This window comes from Eumetopias jubatus, unplaced genomic scaffold (genome assembly GCF_037043125.1).
Source record: "Eumetopias jubatus isolate StellerSeaLion01/CBP00866 unplaced genomic scaffold, mEumJub1_p1.0 scaffold_2, whole genome shotgun sequence".
Classification (NCBI taxonomy): domain Eukaryota; kingdom Metazoa; phylum Chordata; class Mammalia; order Carnivora; family Otariidae; genus Eumetopias; species Eumetopias jubatus.
The window spans coordinates 158,381,993-158,400,961 of NW_028274808.1; the positions used below are offsets into that span (position 1 = coordinate 158,381,993).

General features: G+C 37.4%; 1 protein-coding gene and 1 pseudogene across 1 annotated transcript in view; one reads left to right on the forward strand and one right to left on the reverse strand.

Moving 5' to 3' along the window:
• Nucleotides 1–18,969, reverse strand: part of CEP135 (centrosomal protein 135) — a 73,166-nt gene that overhangs the window by 14,454 nt on the left and 39,743 nt on the right. Inside the window, exons 15-21 of the mRNA XM_028100749.2 lie at nt 13,917–14,068; nt 4,818–4,933; nt 4,590–4,744; nt 3,928–3,983; nt 3,009–3,177; nt 2,019–2,129; nt 1,526–1,711 (exon numbers count right to left, since the gene is read on the reverse strand). Coding sequence (XP_027956550.2) covers nt 1,526–1,711; nt 2,019–2,129; nt 3,009–3,177; nt 3,928–3,983; nt 4,590–4,744; nt 4,818–4,933; nt 13,917–14,068 — 945 coding nt within the window. The remainder of the gene's footprint in view (nt 1–1,525; nt 1,712–2,018; nt 2,130–3,008; nt 3,178–3,927; nt 3,984–4,589; nt 4,745–4,817; nt 4,934–13,916; nt 14,069–18,969) is intronic.
• Nucleotides 12,522–13,476, forward strand: LOC114206839 (large ribosomal subunit protein uL10 pseudogene; annotated as a pseudogene).

Below are 18,969 nucleotides of genomic sequence, written 5' to 3' on the forward strand. Positions count from 1 at the left end.
TGTATACACACACACACACACACACACATTGCATATATATGTATATACACACACCAGATCTGCTCCTCCCCAGATGTGCTCGCTCTCTCTCTCAAATAAATAAAATTTAAAAAAATCCAAAAAAAAAAAAGAAGTTCTACTTTCCTTCCAAGAGTAGAACATAATTAATTCAGCTGAGTTCTCTGCCATTTTATAACAAGGATCACCTTTCTTTCAGTGTCCAATAACATGTTCCTCAATTGCATCTGAGACCTCACTAGAAGAAACATTAAGATTCTGGAAAAATTCTGTTCTTGACAATTTATGTATTTTGTAAATGACAGAAGTTTTGTCAGTAGCTCTTCTTTCTTTTTCTGAGCCCTTACTAGAATCCCCTCTATCATATGCATCTTTCTACCAACAAGTTTTTCAAAGCAATCTAGGCTTTTTCGATCAAGCACCTCAAAATTCTTTCGGCCTGTATCCATTACCAAATTCCAAAGTCACTTTCATATTTTTACGTTTGTTATAGTTTTCCTTAAGGAAAAAAGTATGGCTGGGGTGCCTCGGTGGCTCAGTCAGTTAAGCGGCTGCCTTCGGCTTAGGTCATGATCCCAGGGTGCTGGGATCGAGCCCTGCACTGGGCTCCATGCTCAGCGGGAAGCCTGCTTCTCCCTCTCCCATTCCCCCTACTTGTGTTCCCTATCTCACTGTCTCTCTCTCTCTGTCATATAAATAAATAAAATCTTAAAAAAAAAAAAAAAAAGGAAAAAAGTATGGCAATTCTTGAAAAAAAATCAAACATAAGAAGTTCCACTTCCAGGTATATCCTAAATAACTGAAAGCAAGAACTTGAATAGATATTGTACATTCATGTTCGTAGCAGCATTATTCCTGGTAGCCACAGATGAAAACAAATGAAATGTCCACTGACAGATGAATGGATAAAGAAAGTGTGAGATATATACACAATGAAATATTATTCAGCCTTAAAAAGAAATGAAATTTGGACACATGCTACAACATACATGAACCTTGAGGTTAACTGAACCTTAAGCCTAAGTGAAATAAGCCAGTCACAGAAAGACAAATATTGTATGGTTCCACTTATATGAGGTACAAAGAATAGTCAGATTCAGAGAGAAAAAGTAGGATGCTGGTTGCCAGGGGCTGAGATGGGGAGGGAAGGCGGGGTGGGAGTGAGCAATGGGGAGGAATGAGGAGTCAGTGTTTAATGGGTACAGAGTTTCAGTCAGGAAGATGAAACCGTTCTGGCGCTGGTGGTGACAGTGGTATAACAATGTGAAGTTACAACTGCCAAAGAACTGTACTCTTAAGAAACAGTTCAAAAGGTAAGTCTGATGTTATGCATATTTTACTACAATTTAAAAAAAAAAGTAATGGGGCTCCTAAGCAAATTATCAGAATTGCTAAAAGATTACATTGAACTTGACGTTATCAATGCTTAAATCTCACTTCAATAAAGTATCTTTGAATGCTATTGTTTTACTAAATAATGTCATCACAAGATAAATGAATATATTACCTCCTGAATTTCTTTTTCTAATAGCTCCACCCTTTCTCGAAGGTGTCTCCTCTCTGTGTCAATAGAAAGAAGTTCCAGTCGAACTGAGCTGCTTTCTCCCTCAGCTTGATGGGCTTTGACCTCCCAGTCTTCAGCGCGGTTATGAAGCATCTGAAATCTATCTAACAAATCTTGATTTTCTTTTTCCTGGTTTTAAGCAAAATTAAATTGTTTCTAAATTAGTAACTGTCACCCACTGGAATACTCATATCATAAACATATATAGACACTGGGATTTTTGTTTTAATTAGGAAGCATACACTATTAGACAGCATACTAAGTAAGATCTAGGGAGAAATATAAAAATACAGTAGGCAAGATCTCCACTCTCATATCTTAATATCTGAGAGGAGACAGAAAAAATAAATATATAAATGAGGAGACAGAATAAATACACATGAAAATATTTTTTAGATAGCAGTCTTAAATCCAACCTAAATAATGTTTTTTTTACCTTAGCAGCCATTAAGCTCTCCCATCGCGACACCTCAGTTATGTAATTATGAACTCTACTCTTCATTTCTTCTTTTTCTTGCACTGCTGCTTCCAATTCCAGTGAGATTTCCTATAAACCAGAAAATTGAAGACAGATAGCTCTACAATGAATGTGGCACCTAATGAATTATATTTATATTCAAATAGCTCCTTCTGAATTGGAATAAGAGTAGGAAAAAGGAAAACTGTTCCTAAGGGTTATTTTCACATGTTTTTCCTGACCTTGACTTTTTAACCAAATATTACCACCCATCGCACACAGCAGTCTTGACCATGTACCTGGCATTCATCGCCCACAGCAGTCTTGACCATGTGTCTGGCATTTGTATTATGGGGCTAACTATGCTCATGGGTTGACGTTTTTTAAAATTCATGTATCAGCAATATGCTGTATACTGAACACTAAAAGTAATTTTTAAAAAATTTAAAATATTTAAAACAGGAAAATCATTCATCTTCTTGGTATAATCCTTTAATAAACCAGCACAAGCAAAACTAATACTTTTCAGCATCTGCCATTCTAAAATAGTCATTAATTTACTTATAGGTATATCTCTAAGCTGCTGGCAGGAAGTATGAAAAATTAAAATCTATCCTGGGTCTTTAAAACACAGCACTTTGTCCCTGGAGTGATGCTGAGGGTGCCAATGGTATCAAAGTGGTACCACAGGGTGCCACAGAGAAAACCAGGCTCTCAGCTTTAGGACTCCCTGTAACAAAGACCAAAATGGTAAGGAGACCACAGTTGCATCAGTTAGACACCCTGTGATAGACAGCAGCGTTCTAAACCACATTTTTTAAATACTCTTATAAATTCCATTCTCCTCAAAGAATTATGTTGTTGATATTTAGATCATTAATATGTTTAAAAAACATATTTAGAGCTTTAAAATTTAGCAAAGAATGAATATGCTATAAAACAATCAAAGTTTATGCATTGAGCTCATACCTGGTTTTCTCTTGCCATTGTAGCCAGATCATCTTGTAATCTTCTGTTTTCCTTAAAAGACATTTCTTTAGATTTTCCTACCTCATCAAGTTCTTTGTGAGCTGCATCAAGCTGGCGCCGGAGGCTGCTTATTTCTCGGTCCCCATTAGTCAACGTTTCCTTTAGCTGGCTGTTAACACGAGGGATGTGGAAATAATAAAGAAAGCTTTTTGGAATACTGTAAATCATTTAAAAAACTGTTGTACTCTGCATTAGGTATACTAAGAATACAAGAAACTACACTACCTTAAGATACTGATTAGGTAAAGCAGATATTTTAGATCTCTACCAAACATTATTTAGAAACAGTCATAAAATAAATTTATAATTCCAAAAGTCAGTCAAGTAAAAGTAGAGGACTTTCTTTTTTTTTTTTTCTTTTTAAATAGAGGGCTTTCAAATGTTAGGAGCAAAACATAATAGATTGAATTGGCAAATGTTATTTAAGTCCCCACTAGTATGAAATGTGTAAGGTATATAAAATAATAATTAGTGACTTTTGTCTTAAGTAGAGACGAGACATAAAATGTAAAATTTTGTAACTGTTCAAGATAGGTTTTGATGTAGAACAAATTCCAGACTGGCTACTAAAGTAATCTAAGTTTTAATGATTAGGGTCTGAACAGAGTAATTATAGTAGAAATAAAAAGCAAATAGGTATGTAAAAGAATCATGAATCAGACATAACTGTTGAGATGTTGATGATGGAGGAGGGGAGCAAGTTCAAGAGGACGGCATGTTCATGTAACAGATTCAGATGCTGTCACAGGCAAAACTGGACAAGGAAATTCTCCTATTGTCAAATTGCTACTTAAAGACGTAAACTGCACTTACTGAAAATTTCTTTAAAAAGCTGGATGCCATTTCATTGATTACTTACTTCATAGAAGATTCATACTCTGAGACTGTCTTCTTCATCTGAGCAATAACTTTTTCCTACAGAAATTGTGAAAATATACGATTCTAAAACAGTCATATAAAAATGTCTTTACTTGAATTTATAATTTATCACATTTATATAAATTACGCTGTAAAAGAAAGTTTCAAAGTAAACATTTCTATGTCCCAACTGTACTTCACGTATTGGCATGTTTCTACCCACTCTAAGAATGTGAATTGTTTCCTTGAGTCTGCTATAATCACATCTGATAAAATTACATTCTATAAATAGAATTTTTTTTTCAGAGAGAAAGTGCATGCACCTATGAGAGCTGGGGATCAGGGGCAGAGGGAGAAAGAGACTATCAAGCACAGTCCACACCCAGTGTGGAGCCCAACACAGGGCTCAATCTCACAACCCTGAGATCATGACCTGAGCCAAAATCAAGGGTCTGATGCTTAACTGACTGAGCCACCCAGGCACCCCTATAAATAGAATTTTTGCGGATCTGAATTATTGGCATGAAATGAAACTTAAGCATATTAGAAGATATGGCTCTGGGTCTTAGGAACTTGCATATGGAGTAAGAACTGCATATTTGAGAGAGAGAATTAAATTGTTTCTGTTGAGATGCCGGATAAAGATATTTAACAGTGACATACTTTATTAGCCAGGTTTTCTTGCAAGTTTGCAATCTTTTCTGTCTTCTCATCTACAGTCTCCTGAAGAAAGTCTTTTTCTTTGTCAATAACACCAATGGTCTTTTTCATTACATGAGCCTCTTCATTCTGCGAAGTCATCTGAAGGTGTAGTTTACCTATGAATAAAGAGAAATGTTCATTAGACAAAGTAAAATAGGTTTAGCAAAAGCAAAATTTAAAAACACTTACCTATTTTTTCCTCCAGTATGTTAATTTGGGCTTGGGCTGATTCAAGTTCACCTCTTTTCTTGGACAGCCGGTGCTGACAATCATCAAGTGACCTCTGTAGCTGCTCATTTACTATCCTAAAGTATATGGACAAAAACAAATGGCATTCTTTATCTCCGGCAGAAATAATTTTTTAAAAATGAGAGATCTGAAAAAAGTATTTTCTTATTTTTAAAGTTTCTTTTATTTCTTATTTTAAAGCTCTTCCAGTATAATCAATGATACTATATATTATTTCCTACTGTCCACCATTCTTCTTCAAAATGGTTCCACTTCCTAAAAATAATATAGTATGAAAATCAAATTAATTGTATACTCTTTTCTAGAGGTTTCTTGGTAGTTTTAAAGCCCTCCTCAGTTTCCTAATATCAACATTTTCCCTTATAAAATCTATTTTTAATAGTGGAGGCAAAAGCGTAGTCATTTTTACAGTATTGCCTGGCACTTCCAAGGATTATCCATAAATCCTGAGCAGTGAGCTTTTAATTTTGCTTTCTATTTTGACCTTTTTGGTGGGTAGTCAACTGGAGGTCATAGTAAACAGGGAAAGTGGACATTTATTGTAGTGCAATGAATATTTAAGAGTAAAGACTTGTTTCAGGGAACAAAAGAAAGAAGAAATAAAGACAATTTCAGAGGAATGACTTACTCATCAGTGAGATTATTTTTCAGAAGTAACAAGAATTTGCTCTCCTGTTACCTAGTTCTGGGATGCTTTTAGCCCTAGAGTTCTCAACCCTGCTCAGCTGGAAAGAAGTGGTTCTCACCTCAGGCTATTTATTGGGAACTCCCAAATGTTCCTTTTTAGAGTTCTTCTGAGGATAAGACAGCCACCAAGGGTGGCTCAGTTTAGAACTGCTTAAGGGGGAGGGGTTTTCAATTTCTGAAGCCACAAGTAAGATGGGACATACGGATAGAAATGAGGAAGTTTTATTGGCAATACGAAGTATTCTGAAAGACAGAAGACATGACCCTGATTGCTCTGACTGCAAGTGAATAATGGCCCAGAGGTAGGGAGGAAAGATGAACTGAGACTGGCTTCTTTAGGGTTGCACAATCAAACAGAACCAAGTCAGAAGGACTCTTATGTTCAAGCAATTTTATTTCAAAAAAATTACCTTTGAGGTCCAGGTGACTGCACTGTATTTAAGCTGTTCCTGAAAGCTACAGCTACTGCACTGAGGAATATAACCACAGGGAACAGAGAAAGAAGAAAGCTAATATTCACTGTATTGATACTTTATATACATTAGCTCTTTCATTCCTAGAACAATTCCGTAATTAGAAATATCATCCGAATTTTATAGAAACAAACTAATAACTTGTCCAAGGTGACAAAGCTATTAGAGCAAAGATGTAAATTCAGGTAGGCTAACCTGATATCAGTGTTATTCTACTACATGACATTGCCTTCTGTGAAGAATTCAGGGAGACCAATATCCTCTATCTGGAAGGGAAAATGTTCAAAATGGAATGGCCCACGGAGTCCCTGTGAAGGACACCAAGTGGTTGGCAGTGTTTGAAGTACTAAGTAGTAAGATAAAGATGTCTTCACATTTAAGGTTCATAAGGAAGGTTAATTCCTAATGAAAGTAGGATTGATAAAGGAAGACAGAATAACATCTTCATTACACACAAAAAGTAGGCCCTTGGTAAGTCCTAAAAAGAGCTTTACCTTTTCACACTCTAGTGTAGCCAGGAAGGGGCCAATAGAGATTCTATAACTGAGCCTGGATGTAACTTTTCTGACAGAAATACTGCTGCTAAGAAAAAGGTCTGCTTAATGAAAGAACCAAGGTATAAATTTCTTAAGGACAAATAGTTGAGTGACTATCATATTATTTGTTCATCATGGTATTTGGAAAGGAAAATTTGAGAAAATTTGTTAGGAGAAATGAACCAATTTCTTAGCTTTGAAAGTGTCATTAACATAACACAGGGAGTGATGACTTCACAGTAAAACAACTTAAAACCAAAGTTCTAGCTCTCTACTTAACCAGCCATATGGCTGGATAGGACCATCTCTCTGAGCCTCAAATTCCTTAGTTATACTACATTATATAGAGGTATACATGATTTCATTTTAGGGGGCAAAAGCAATTACTTCCCTTCATGATGAAATATATTTTAAAGACAGCATCTTAAAGAGACCTTATTCATAACAAGGGTTCAAGTTCTAAAATGGAGCTCAAGCTCCATCTTACAGGGGTAGGTTTGGAATTTTAATGGCGTATTAGAGGAAAGAGAAACAGTAATGATATCCCTGGTTTGGGTTTTTTTTTTTAATTTCTGGAATACTTACCAATTTAACCATCTGTAAATGTAAATCAGTGGCATTAAATACATTCACAATCCTGTACACCTATCACCACTATCTACCCAAAACTTTTTCATTATCACCAATATAAACTCTGTACCCACTGAACAATAACTCCTCCTTCTCCTCTTCCCATTCCCTGGTAACCTCTAATCTACTTCCTGTCTCCACGAATTTGACTACACTAGGTACCTCATATAAGTAAAATCATACGATATTTGTTCTTTTGTATTTGGCTTATTGCACTTAGTACAGTGTGTTCAAGGTTAATCTATGTTGTAGCAAGTGTCAGAATATCCTTTCTTTTTATGGTCGATCCAGTGTATGTATATACCACAATTTGTTTATCCATCTGTTGATGGACATTTGGGCTGTTTCTTTCTTTTGGCTATTGTGAATAGTGCTGCTAAGAACATTTGTGTACATACACTGGTCTGTTTTTAATTCTTTTAGGTATATACCTAAAATTGCTGGGTCAGATGGTAATTCTGTGTCTAGCTTTTAAAAGACCTGATAAATTGTTTTCCACAGGGGCTGAGCCATTTTATATTCCCACCAGCAATATGAGAGTTTTAGTTTCTCTACATCCTTGCCAACATTTGTATTTTCTATCTTTCTCATTTATAGCCATGCTATGGGATGTGAAGTGGTACCTCATTGTGGTTTTGGTTTGCATTTTCCTAATGAGCATCTTTTCATATGCTTGGTGGTCATTTACATATCTTCTTTGGAGAAGTGCCTGTTTGAGTCCTTTGCCCATTTATTTTTTAAAAGGTTTTTTATTTATTTATTTGACAGAGAGAGAGCACAGGCAGGGGGAGCGGCAGGCAGAGGGAGAGTGAGAAGCAGGCTCCCTGCCAAGTGGAGAGCCCGATGTGGGGCTCGATCCCAGGACCCTGGGATCATGACCTGAGCCGAATACAGATGCTTAAAGACTGAGCCACCCAAGCGCCCCAAGTCCTTTGCCTATTTAAAAAAGACTGGTTGCATCTTTTTGCTCAGTTATAAGAGTTCTTTATACATTCTGGACACTAGCCCCTTATTAGAGATACAATTTGAAAATATTTTCTCCCATTCTGCAAGTTGTCACTTTCTTGATAAGGTCCTTTGATGCACAAAATTTTTTATTTTGTTGGAAGTCTAATTTACCTTTTTCTTTTGTTGCTCATTCTTATTAGTGTCCCATCTAAGAATCCATTGCCAAACCCAAAGTCATAAAGATTTATTCCTATGTTTTCTTCTAAGAGTTGTATGGCTTTAGCTCTTCTATTTAGGTCACTGATCCATTCCGAGTTAATTTTTATAATTAGTGTGAGGTAGGGGTCCAGTTTCATTCTTTTGCATGTGGATATCCAGCTATTCTAGCACCATTTAGATGAAACCATTCTTTCTCTATTGAATGCTCTTGGCACCCTTGTCGAAATCAGTTGGCCATAGATACATGGGTTTATTTCAGTTTTATTGAAATCTTTTTCTTGTCTGGTGTGTCTGTATGAGGAGGTGAGCTCAAGATCCTCCTACTCTGCCATACTGACTGGGATCTCTCCTTTGTTTTATTTCAGATGTCTCCCGAGAGTCTATGTTTATGGCCCTCCACTAATTGAGATAGGCTGGCTACTATTAAGTATCATCTCTTGGTGAGCCAGAGAGGGGAAAAAGGGATCAGCACTGGCTTTTCTTTGCCTTTTTACAAAAGGATGACTTGAATACGGTGACCCTAATTTCCCTTGGCCCTTCCAAATCCATCTCCATGAGCTCACTGTCCTCACCTGGGGCTCTGGCTCCTCTTCCTGTCTTTGTAGAAAAAATGTTAGCATGCCCAGAAGACACTTCGTAGGCATTCAAAGGAGTCTGTGAACCTTCCTTCCCATATCTAAAATGGTTTTCAGTTCCTTTAACAAATAAAAACTTCTCAAGGGAGACCAGTTATATCTGGTTGTCTGAATATACCTAAATTCTCCTGTAACAACTGATACCCACTGCCATAATATTAACTTCAACCAGAGTTTTCTGGGCCCTTTCCAGGAAAATCTGCTAATGCATTTATTTGATCCTGGGTAAGTATATAACCTTCTAGTTTTGAAAAAGGTACAAAAATAACTAAAGACTAAGGTAAACTGAAAACAGTCCGAGGGTATTTTCAGCTATAAGAATCTAAGCGTTTAGAGCCTCATTGCTAGCAGCTGTAAAAATTAAGGCTTTTTACTATGGGGTTGATTGAGAAAAGTCAGTTTACTAATTTGGCTGGAAACTATCCCCAAGCAGGGGTTGGCAAAACTACAGCCTGCTACCTGTTTCTGTAAGGCCCAAGAGGTAAGAATGATTTTTACATGTTTACATGATTGAAAAAAATTTCAACAGAAGACTGATATTTTGTGACATATGAAAATTATATGAAGTTCAAATTTCAGCGCCCATAAAGTTGTACTGACCACAGCCACACTACTCCATTTATATATTGCCTATGGTTGCTTTTGTGCTACAAAGGCAGGATTGAGTAGATGAGGCAGGGACTGGGCGGTGTGTATAATCCGAAACATTGACTCTCTGTTCCTTTACAGAAAGTTTACTGACCCTAGCTCCCGAGGATGGCTAACATGCTCTGAGGGGCTAAGACCATCTTCCCTGGGTAGAACAAAGTTGCTCTATAGCACTATGGAGTTTTGAATTGGGGCATTAAATGCCAGGTCTCATTAAATGCTAAAATTCAGAGAAGACAAGAATCATTTGTTTAACATTAATGGCAGTCTTAAAGTGGGATTTTGTATCACATCTTCAGATGCTGTATTTGAACAATTAGAGACTGTGCTTGATACAGAAAAGACTGTTTGGTGGCACTGAAATTTGTTTAAAGATGCCTGACCTAGGACAGGGAAAAGAAAATGGGTCACCAGGTGGATGAAAAGGAACATATGCTTCATCTATCTGGGTATCAGCTTCTTCTTTTTTTTCCTTAAAGATTTTATTTATTTATTTGACACAGAGAGAGAAAGCACACAAGCAGGGGGAGGGGCAGGGGGAGAGGGAGAAGTAGGCTCTCCACTGAGTAGGGAAGAGCCCCACATGGGACTTGATCCCAGGACCCAAGATCACGACCTGAGCCGAAGGCAGATGCTTTACCAACTGAACCACCCAAGCGCCCCTGAGTATCAGCTTCTTAAATGTCTCCATGTCAAGGTAAGATAACTTTATGCGATTAAAGGAGCAGAAAAATCTCTACTAACGATACCGGAAGTGGCATGAGGTTTGGGTAATGTGGCTTTGCTTCCACAAAGTGCTTGCCATCATGGTTTGTATTTGGTTTACAATTTGGATTGGACCTGAAGCTAGAGCTCATGGTTCTACTAGGAGAATGATACGGAGAATGTGACTGACAAACATTCCTCAGAGACAAGTCAGTTTTTTCTGTCAGAGCAAAATAAAGTTATGGAACCATGCAATTTCCCCAGGTGGTACAAGGTAGACAGTAAAGTCTTCACAGTCCCTTCCTATAACACACTGTCTATGAGGGAAGTAGCACATTGAGCTCACAAGAGGAAAGGACATTATAACAGAAAATGTGAAAGGAGCTGTAGGCTAGGGGATCCAAGAAAGGGCACTGAAAGCTCTGCCTTATAAGACTGAGAAGGGCCTTCTGTGAGGAAAGGAGAGTTGCGGCTACAGTCTGAAGGAGAAAGCAAAATGGATTAAATGCAGACCCAGTCAGCTCAACACAACAGGGAAACAGGTAGACTAGTAATTCTGGGTGACAGAAACATATCATAGTATCTATACTTTGGAGCTGAGGATAGGCATGAACCAGAAGAAGAGAGGCTGGTCCATTCAGCTAGCTTTCCAGAGGATGTATGTAGCTCTCACAAAAAGAAAAAAGAAAAAAGTAAAAATGAAGCTTTCACCTTAGTTCCTCCTAATGTCTAACTTATCAAGACTTGGAGTCAGAGCAGCAAAAGAGCAAAAATTAGAGATACCCTATATGAGTCCCTAAAATAGTATTCCTTAATTAATCAGACACAATGAGCTCTTGATCTTATTTCATTAAATTTGTTTGATAATCACAGACCCCCTTATGAACAAATTCAGGCCTTTCTTTTCCTAATTATTCCTTGGATTTTCAATCCTACTATTTATTTTACTATATATTTTGCAATTCTCAGTATTTGTATATTAGATCTGTGTCTTTTCTCTCATGATTTCTTTTTATTCTTCCTGGTTCTGAATTCTAGATGAATTTCTTGAGCTTGTTTTTCTATTTCACTAACTCGGTTTTCAGAAATATCCATTCTACTGTTCACTTACACTTTCAGTTCTAATTTATCAATCTTCTTTTTTTTTTTTTTTAAAGATTCTATCTATTTGAGAGAGAGAGAAAGCGCTTGTGCACATGCAAGCACAAGAGGGCACGGACAAGGGAGGGGGCAGAGGGAGAGGGAGAAGCGGCCTCTCTGTTTCAAGAGGGAGCCCACGCAGGACTCAGTCCTGGGAGCCATGGATCATGACCTGAGCTGAAGGCAGATGCTTAGCTGACTGAGCCACCCAGGTGTCCCTATTAATCTATTTTTTTTTTCCAATTTTCTTTCTAATCATCATTACTACAATCCTTTCTGATCTCAAGTTGTTATGATTTCATGACTGATTTACATTCACATATGCAATGTCATGTTGGCATCTGAAAATCTTTTCCTGATCTTTACTGCAAATGTAATTTAGAGAGGAATATCTCTTCTAATTCTTCAGTGATCTTCTGATCATAAGTCTTTTTACTTATTGCAGCTACCCAGTCCAGAAAAAAAACTGTTGAATTTTTGTTTCTTTCAATGTTCTGTATTTTAAATTTACTAATGACTAACCAACAACCCAGTCTCCTAAGGCAAACACTTTCTGCATTCTGTATCTTTCTTTCATTCTCATATAAATCATCCAATCATCCTTTCGATTTTATGAAGAAATGTTTCCTAAATCTAGCCTCTGTTCAAGTTCACTGTCACTGTTTATAGTCCAGACACATGGTCTCCATCGTTTGCCATCAGTCTCCTAAGACTCCAAATCCATCTTCCCAATTTCTGCCAGAGTTCATCCTAAAAGGCATGTTAATAACATTACCTCTTTGGTTAAAAATTTGTTCTCCATATTTATAAGGTAAAATCCAGACACTCTTGGTTATACCATATTCTTCATAACCTGACTCTAACCTGTAGATACAGCGTATTTTTCCATACTGACCTTTTTACCTTTCAGACACATCACCTTTTTAGACTCTGTATATGCATATTCTGATTTTACATTTTTTAAAAGAGAAAGGACCGCCGCCTTCTCTCCAGGCGTCCTTGTGAGAGTGACATCGCGGCAATCCCTGACGCACCGCCGGATGCCCAGGGAAGACAGGGCGACCTGGAAGTCCAACTACTTCCTTAAGATCATCCAACTTTTGGATGATTATCTGAAATGCTTCACTGTGGGAGCAGACAATGTGGGTTCAAAGCAGATACAGCAGATCCGCATGTCCCTCCGCAGGAAGGCTGTTGTGCTGATGGGCAAGAACACCATGATGTGCAAGGCCATCCGAGGGCATCTGGAGAACAACCCAGTTCTGGAGAAACTGCTGCCTCATATCCGGGGGAATGTGGGCTTTGTGTTCACCAAGGAGGACCTCACTGAGATCAGGGACACGTTGCTGGCCAATAAGGTGCCAGCTGCCGCCCATGCTGGTGCCATAGCCCCTGTGAAGTCACTGTGCCAGCCCAGAACACTGGTCTGGGGCCCGAGAAGACTTCCTTCTTTCAGGCTTTAGGCATCACCACTAAAATCTACAGAGGCACCACTGAAATCTTGAGTGATGTGTAGCTGATTAAGACCGGAGACAAAGTGGGAGCCAGCGAAGCCACACTGCTGAACATGCTGAACATCTCCCCCTTCCCCTTTGGGCTGGTCATCCAGCAGGTGTGTGACAATGGCAGCATCTACAACTCTGAAGTGCTTGACATCACAGAGGAGACTCTGCATTCTTGCTTCCTGGAGGGTGTCCGCAGTGTTGTCAGCGTATGTTTGCAGATAGGTTACCCAACTGTTGCATCAGTGCCCCATTCTATCATCAATGGATATAAGCTGGTCCTGGCTTTGTCTGCAGAGACTGATTACACCTTCCCACTTGCTGGAAAGGTCAAGGCCTTCTCGGCTGATCCATCTGCGTTTGTGGCTGCTGCCCCCACTTCTGCACCTGCTGCTGCTGCGGCCCCAGCCAAGGCTGAAGCAAAGGAGGAGTCGGAGGACTTGGACGAGGATATGGGATTTGCTCTCTTTGACTAACACCAAAAGGCAAGTTTATTTGTGAGACAAGGAAATAAAGGCTTACTTCTCTTAAAAAAAAAGAGAGAGAATGAGAAAGGACAATGACAAGCAAAGAATTCTGTAATTTTCAGCAATCCTACAGTAGGGAGTATAAATAATCCGAAGTACCTAAGGGGAATTTCTGAAGGAAGTAGGTACAAAAACTTGTCTGCAATATATCAGTCTATGAGAGTCTTTAAAAATAGAGATACTCAACACCTACCCAGGTTTGCTCAGTGAATAAGAACCTCCAGAGACTTGCCCTTAAAGTCATACTTTTCAAAATCTCCACAGGTGATTCTGCTGCAAGGCCAACTTTCACTGTTTAAAGGCCTAATCCAAAATGCCATCACTAAGAACCTCACATAGCAACTAATTTGTTCCCAGAAGTGAAATAACAAAAGTTTCAATAAACTTACCTAAGCGAGTTCATCTCTGTCTTCCGATGAGATGAGTCACCAGCCACATGGCTAAGTTTTTGAGCTTGGAGTTTTGCTTTGCTCTCTAATGACTCTACTGTTTCTTTCATTATTAACACTTTAGACTTTAAATCACATTTTTCACCTTCAAGCTACAATTTAAATTAAAAAAATTAATAGATGTCTCAGTTTTGTCTTCCTTCAGCACTCTAATATTTCTAGAGAAAAACTAAGGAAATAAATTATATTTAACAATACTTTAAAAGTCATGTGTACAGTGTAGGTTCTAGATGTCAGAATGGGCATACACATTTATTCCTCCTTACCAGTATCAGGGAAATGAAAAAAAAAGGATACAAAATAAAAAAAAAACAAGAAAGGAAGAAAAGAATATATCCATAACAGCAGTGAAAAAAGGAAGGGAAACAATTAGTCAACAGAGCAAACATTGTGAGGAATTTCTAAAAAACAGTAAGTACATAGGACTAAATTAAAGAAAAATCAGAGCAGAAAATACTGTAACCCAAACAAAAAATGGGTAAGATTTAGATGAAGAAACAAAAATTTTCCTGAAAGACATAAAACACAACCTGATTTAATGTAAAGACATAACACGTTTCTGAATGGAAACACAATACTGGAAATGCATTAAAAGTTCCTGAAATAATCGTAAATCCAATGAAATTTCAGTAAGAATCCTAACAGAACCTTTTTTAAATAAGGAAGGTGGCTCAGAATTCATTCTAAAATTCATTTAGGAAAAAAAGTTAAGAAAACAGGAAAAATTGTGGGGGATTTATGAAATATCAGAATAATTTACAAGCTACTATTAAACAGTGTGGATTTCAAATGAATGAGCAAATACAAGTACACAGATGTAAATTTAGAAAAGGTAGAATTTTAAGGGATGTAGGAAAAGAAAAAACTCTTTAAAAACAGAGTTGGGACAGCCACTCACTGAAGAAAAAAAAGATCTCTATTTTATTTTATATACAAAAATAAATTCTAAATGGAATAATGATATGTATGTACAACTCAAAATCAAGAAATATTTGTGGGGCGCCTGGATGGCTCAGTCGTTAAGTGTCTGCCTTCGGCTCAGGTCATGATCCCAGAGTCCTGGGATCGAGCCCCACATCGGGCTCCCTGCTTGGCGGGAAGCCTGCTTCTCCCTCTCCCACTCCCCTCTGCTTGTGTTCCCTCTCTCGCTGTGTCTCTCTCTGTCAAATAAATAAATAAATCTTAAAAAAAAAAAAATTTGTGTTAAATAGAAGTCTTCCAGTTAAAACTGTAGACTGACTATACACATTTGATCTTCCCTCCCACTTGAAATGACAGTAAAGGAATAGAAAGTTACACACTCATAAGGACATAGAAAACAAGAAAGAAAACAACAGTGGATAAGTGATGTCAATAACTTGTGGAAGACAAAGAGTAGATAGAATAAGGATGCAGAATGGAAAGATACAATCTAAAGCAAAACTTCTGAACCTAGGAACTACTGATATTTGGGACCAGATAATCCTTTGCTCTGGGAGGCTGACCTGTGCATTGTGCACTGTAGGATGTTTAGCAGCATCCCAGTCTCTTGAGTAGGCAAGACCCTCTAGTAGAATTTCTAGGTATGAAAAGCACTTTTTCCCCTAGTTGTGTCAACCGCAAATTCTCCAGGTATTGCCAAATATCTCCTAGGAGGCAGAACTGACCCCAGTTGAGGAACATTGATGTAAAGTAACCACAGTTAGCAACTAGCTGATCTGCCTTGAAGAAACTAAACACATGAAGGCACCAGGTGGTGGGCTGGGGTCAAGAACAGAACAAGGAGACTGGCTGAAAATCTATACTGGGAGCATCACACCCCAGAGAGCTCCTACCTCTTTCTAGAAAATTCTCCTGGAAACCAAAAATATAACTAAATTTTAAAATAAATCAATAGAAGAGTTAGAAGATAAAGTTAAAGAAATCTCCCAGAAAGAACAAAAAGTCAAAGAGAAAATAAAGGAGAAAGGATAAGAACCTTAGATCTCTTTAGGAGGTCCAAAACCAACTAATAAAAGTTCCAGAAGGGTGCCTGGCTGGCTCAGTAGGTAGAGCATTTGACTCTTGATCTCGGGGTCATGAATTCAAGCCCCATGCTGAGTGTAGAGCTTACTTAAAAAAAAAAAAAAAAAAAAGAGTTCCAGAGAAAGAAAATAGAATAGTACAGTAAATTACCCAAGAAATTGAAAACAAGGAGGAAATTATAAAAGTTTTCAGAAATAAAAACATGTACAAAGGACTAGTATATAGAATAGCATCAGACTTCTCAAAGAAAGTTAAGAGACAATGGAAGACAGTATTCAAAATTTTTAGGGAAAATAATTTTCTAATCTAGATTTCCCTATACCAAGCCAAATCATAAATCAATTATGAAATCTGAATAAAGACATTTTCAGACATGTAGTATAACAAAAAAAATCTCCTCCCATGTACTTTTTTCCAGGAAACCACTGGAGAAGGTGCTACACCAGAATGAAGGAAAGAAAACACGAGATTCAATATAGGAGAGGGGGACAGAGAAATTCTTAAGAGGAGGACAGAGTCCACAATGGAGCAAGATGATGGAAAGCTCAAGAAAGGAAGTCTTCAGTGGGAAACAACAGAACTGATAGGTTTGAGCATGTGGTAGAGATATTGGGGTTCTTGACAAAAATTAGCAACGGGTTTAATGAAAACAGAAAAGTAACAAAAAATAAAATGAAACAAAACAAAAGCAATTATTACTTCCAGGAAAAAGATCTGTAAGAGAAAAGGCAAGAGTAGTACTATCTCATTTGGCTGACCCATGGGCCAGAAGTCATAATAATATAAACAGTTACTACTAAAGTAAGTATAATATGTAATAAAACTATGTTTGAAGTAATGGAGGAAGAAAAAGGGAAGGGTGCCAAGTCATCATCTAACATCAGATACTCAAATAATCTTGAATCGATAAAGTAAGACAAGTAAGATTAAGCAGTTAGAAGCACATTATTTAGAAACAGGGAGGAATTAGAATTGTGGGTAGTAGTTTCGGGAATAAAGAGGTGGGAAATGAAACTGGGTGTTTTTTGCATTAAAAATCTTCTAAAATTCCTTGGGTATACCTTGTACAAACAAGAATATATGTATAGTATAAAGAACAACAAAAGTTACCTGGCTTAAAAATATTACCTATAACCTGAACCATGAAACTACTTGTGAGCAGTCTCCAATCACCAATTACATCCCCCAAACCCTGCCACAATAACCACTACCATGAGTCTCGTGTTTCTCATTTCTTACTTTTTTGTTAGTGTACCATATCCGTATGAATCCCTAAATAATATATAGGTCTGTATATTTTTGAACTCTACACAAGTAGAATCATACTGCATGTTCTTTGACACTGTATTTGTAAGATTCAAGCACACTGATGTTTGCAGCTACTGCTCACTCATTTTCACTGCTCTGTAATACTTCACTGTATGAATTATTACCACTATTTCTCTATTTTCCTCATAACTGACATCAAAATTGTTTCTTGTTTTCTACCAGGGAGTTAAGTATTTTAGGCTTTGTGAGCCCTGTGGTCTGCTGCCACCACTCCGTGGTAACATAAAAACAGCCACGGGCAATGTGTAACAAATGAACATGGTTGTGTTCCAATAAAAACTTTATTACAAAGATAAACTAAAGGCCAGATTTGGTCTGGGGGCAACAGTTTGCTGACTTCCAACCAGGGTTCTTACCTAGAAATGGATTTGCTGGCTCACAGAATATGCCTTCGCTAGGCAATGCCAAATTATCCTCCAAACAGGTACCAGTTTGCATTCCCTGACCCTACATGTATTTGCTAAATTTATGTGTTATAACTTGTTAATTTCTTTTAATTTTTTTTAAAGTAATCTGTACACCCAACATGGGGCTTGAACCTACAACCCTGAGATCAAGAGTCACATGCTCTACTGACTGAGCCAGCCAGGCTAACTTTTTAATTTCTGATACCCTGATGGATGTGAAATGTTTTTCACATTTTACTATGATTTTAATTTGTATTTCCTCTATTACTGATGTAGAACACCTTTTTATGTTTATTAGCCATTTGTAATTTCTTCTGCCATGAAGTGTCAATTCATATCTTCCGTAAGTTTTTTTTTAGGTTAAATGTATAGCAAATCCTGTCAGTGGCCTGTTTTTTCAACTTACGGCTATTTGATGAACAAAGAAGTTCTTGTCAATATAGTCCTATTTATCTGTTTTCTTTCATTTGTGTTTAGGAGCTTACATTCTGGCAACAGACACTTGCTGTGTGATGTTAGGCAAATTGCTCCCCCCTCCCTCTCCGCCTCAGTTTATGTATGTATGAAATAAGGATAATATTAGCCTTTACTTTATACTATTGTTATCAGAATTAAAATTATATAAAATGTTGAGAAAGTGCCTGACACAAAGTAAATGCTATACAAATTGCTATTATTATTATTTCTCCAAGGTCAAAAAGATTTTCTCCTGCTGGACACGGAGCTCAATATGGGGTGTGAACACACGACCTGAGATCAAGACTTGAGCTGAGATCAACAGTGGACCTTTAACCACTGAGCCACCCAGGCGCCCCATCTCCTGTATTTTCTTTAAAAAATTGTAGCTATTTCTTGAACATTCAAGGTTGCAACTATTTTTGGGTATGGTATATTTGAAGTAGGATGCAATTCCTTCTTAATACAGACATACACATATATATATGTGTGCGTGTATATATATATATACACTCACATACATACACATGAATAACCAATTGTCCCAGAAATAATTACTGAATAATCCTTTCTTTTCCCATTGATCTGAGTCCTTGATAGAACAAGTTCCCATATATTTGTGGTTTTGTGGGTTTGCTCTCTACTGGATTTTATCATTTTCCTTTAATCCTTGTGAACTACCCCTCTATATTAATTACTAACTCTAAAGCTTTCATACTGGTAGGCTAAGTTCCACACCATGCTCTTCTTTAAAATTTCTTCGTGATTCTTAGCTCTGTTTCCATGTAAAATTTAAA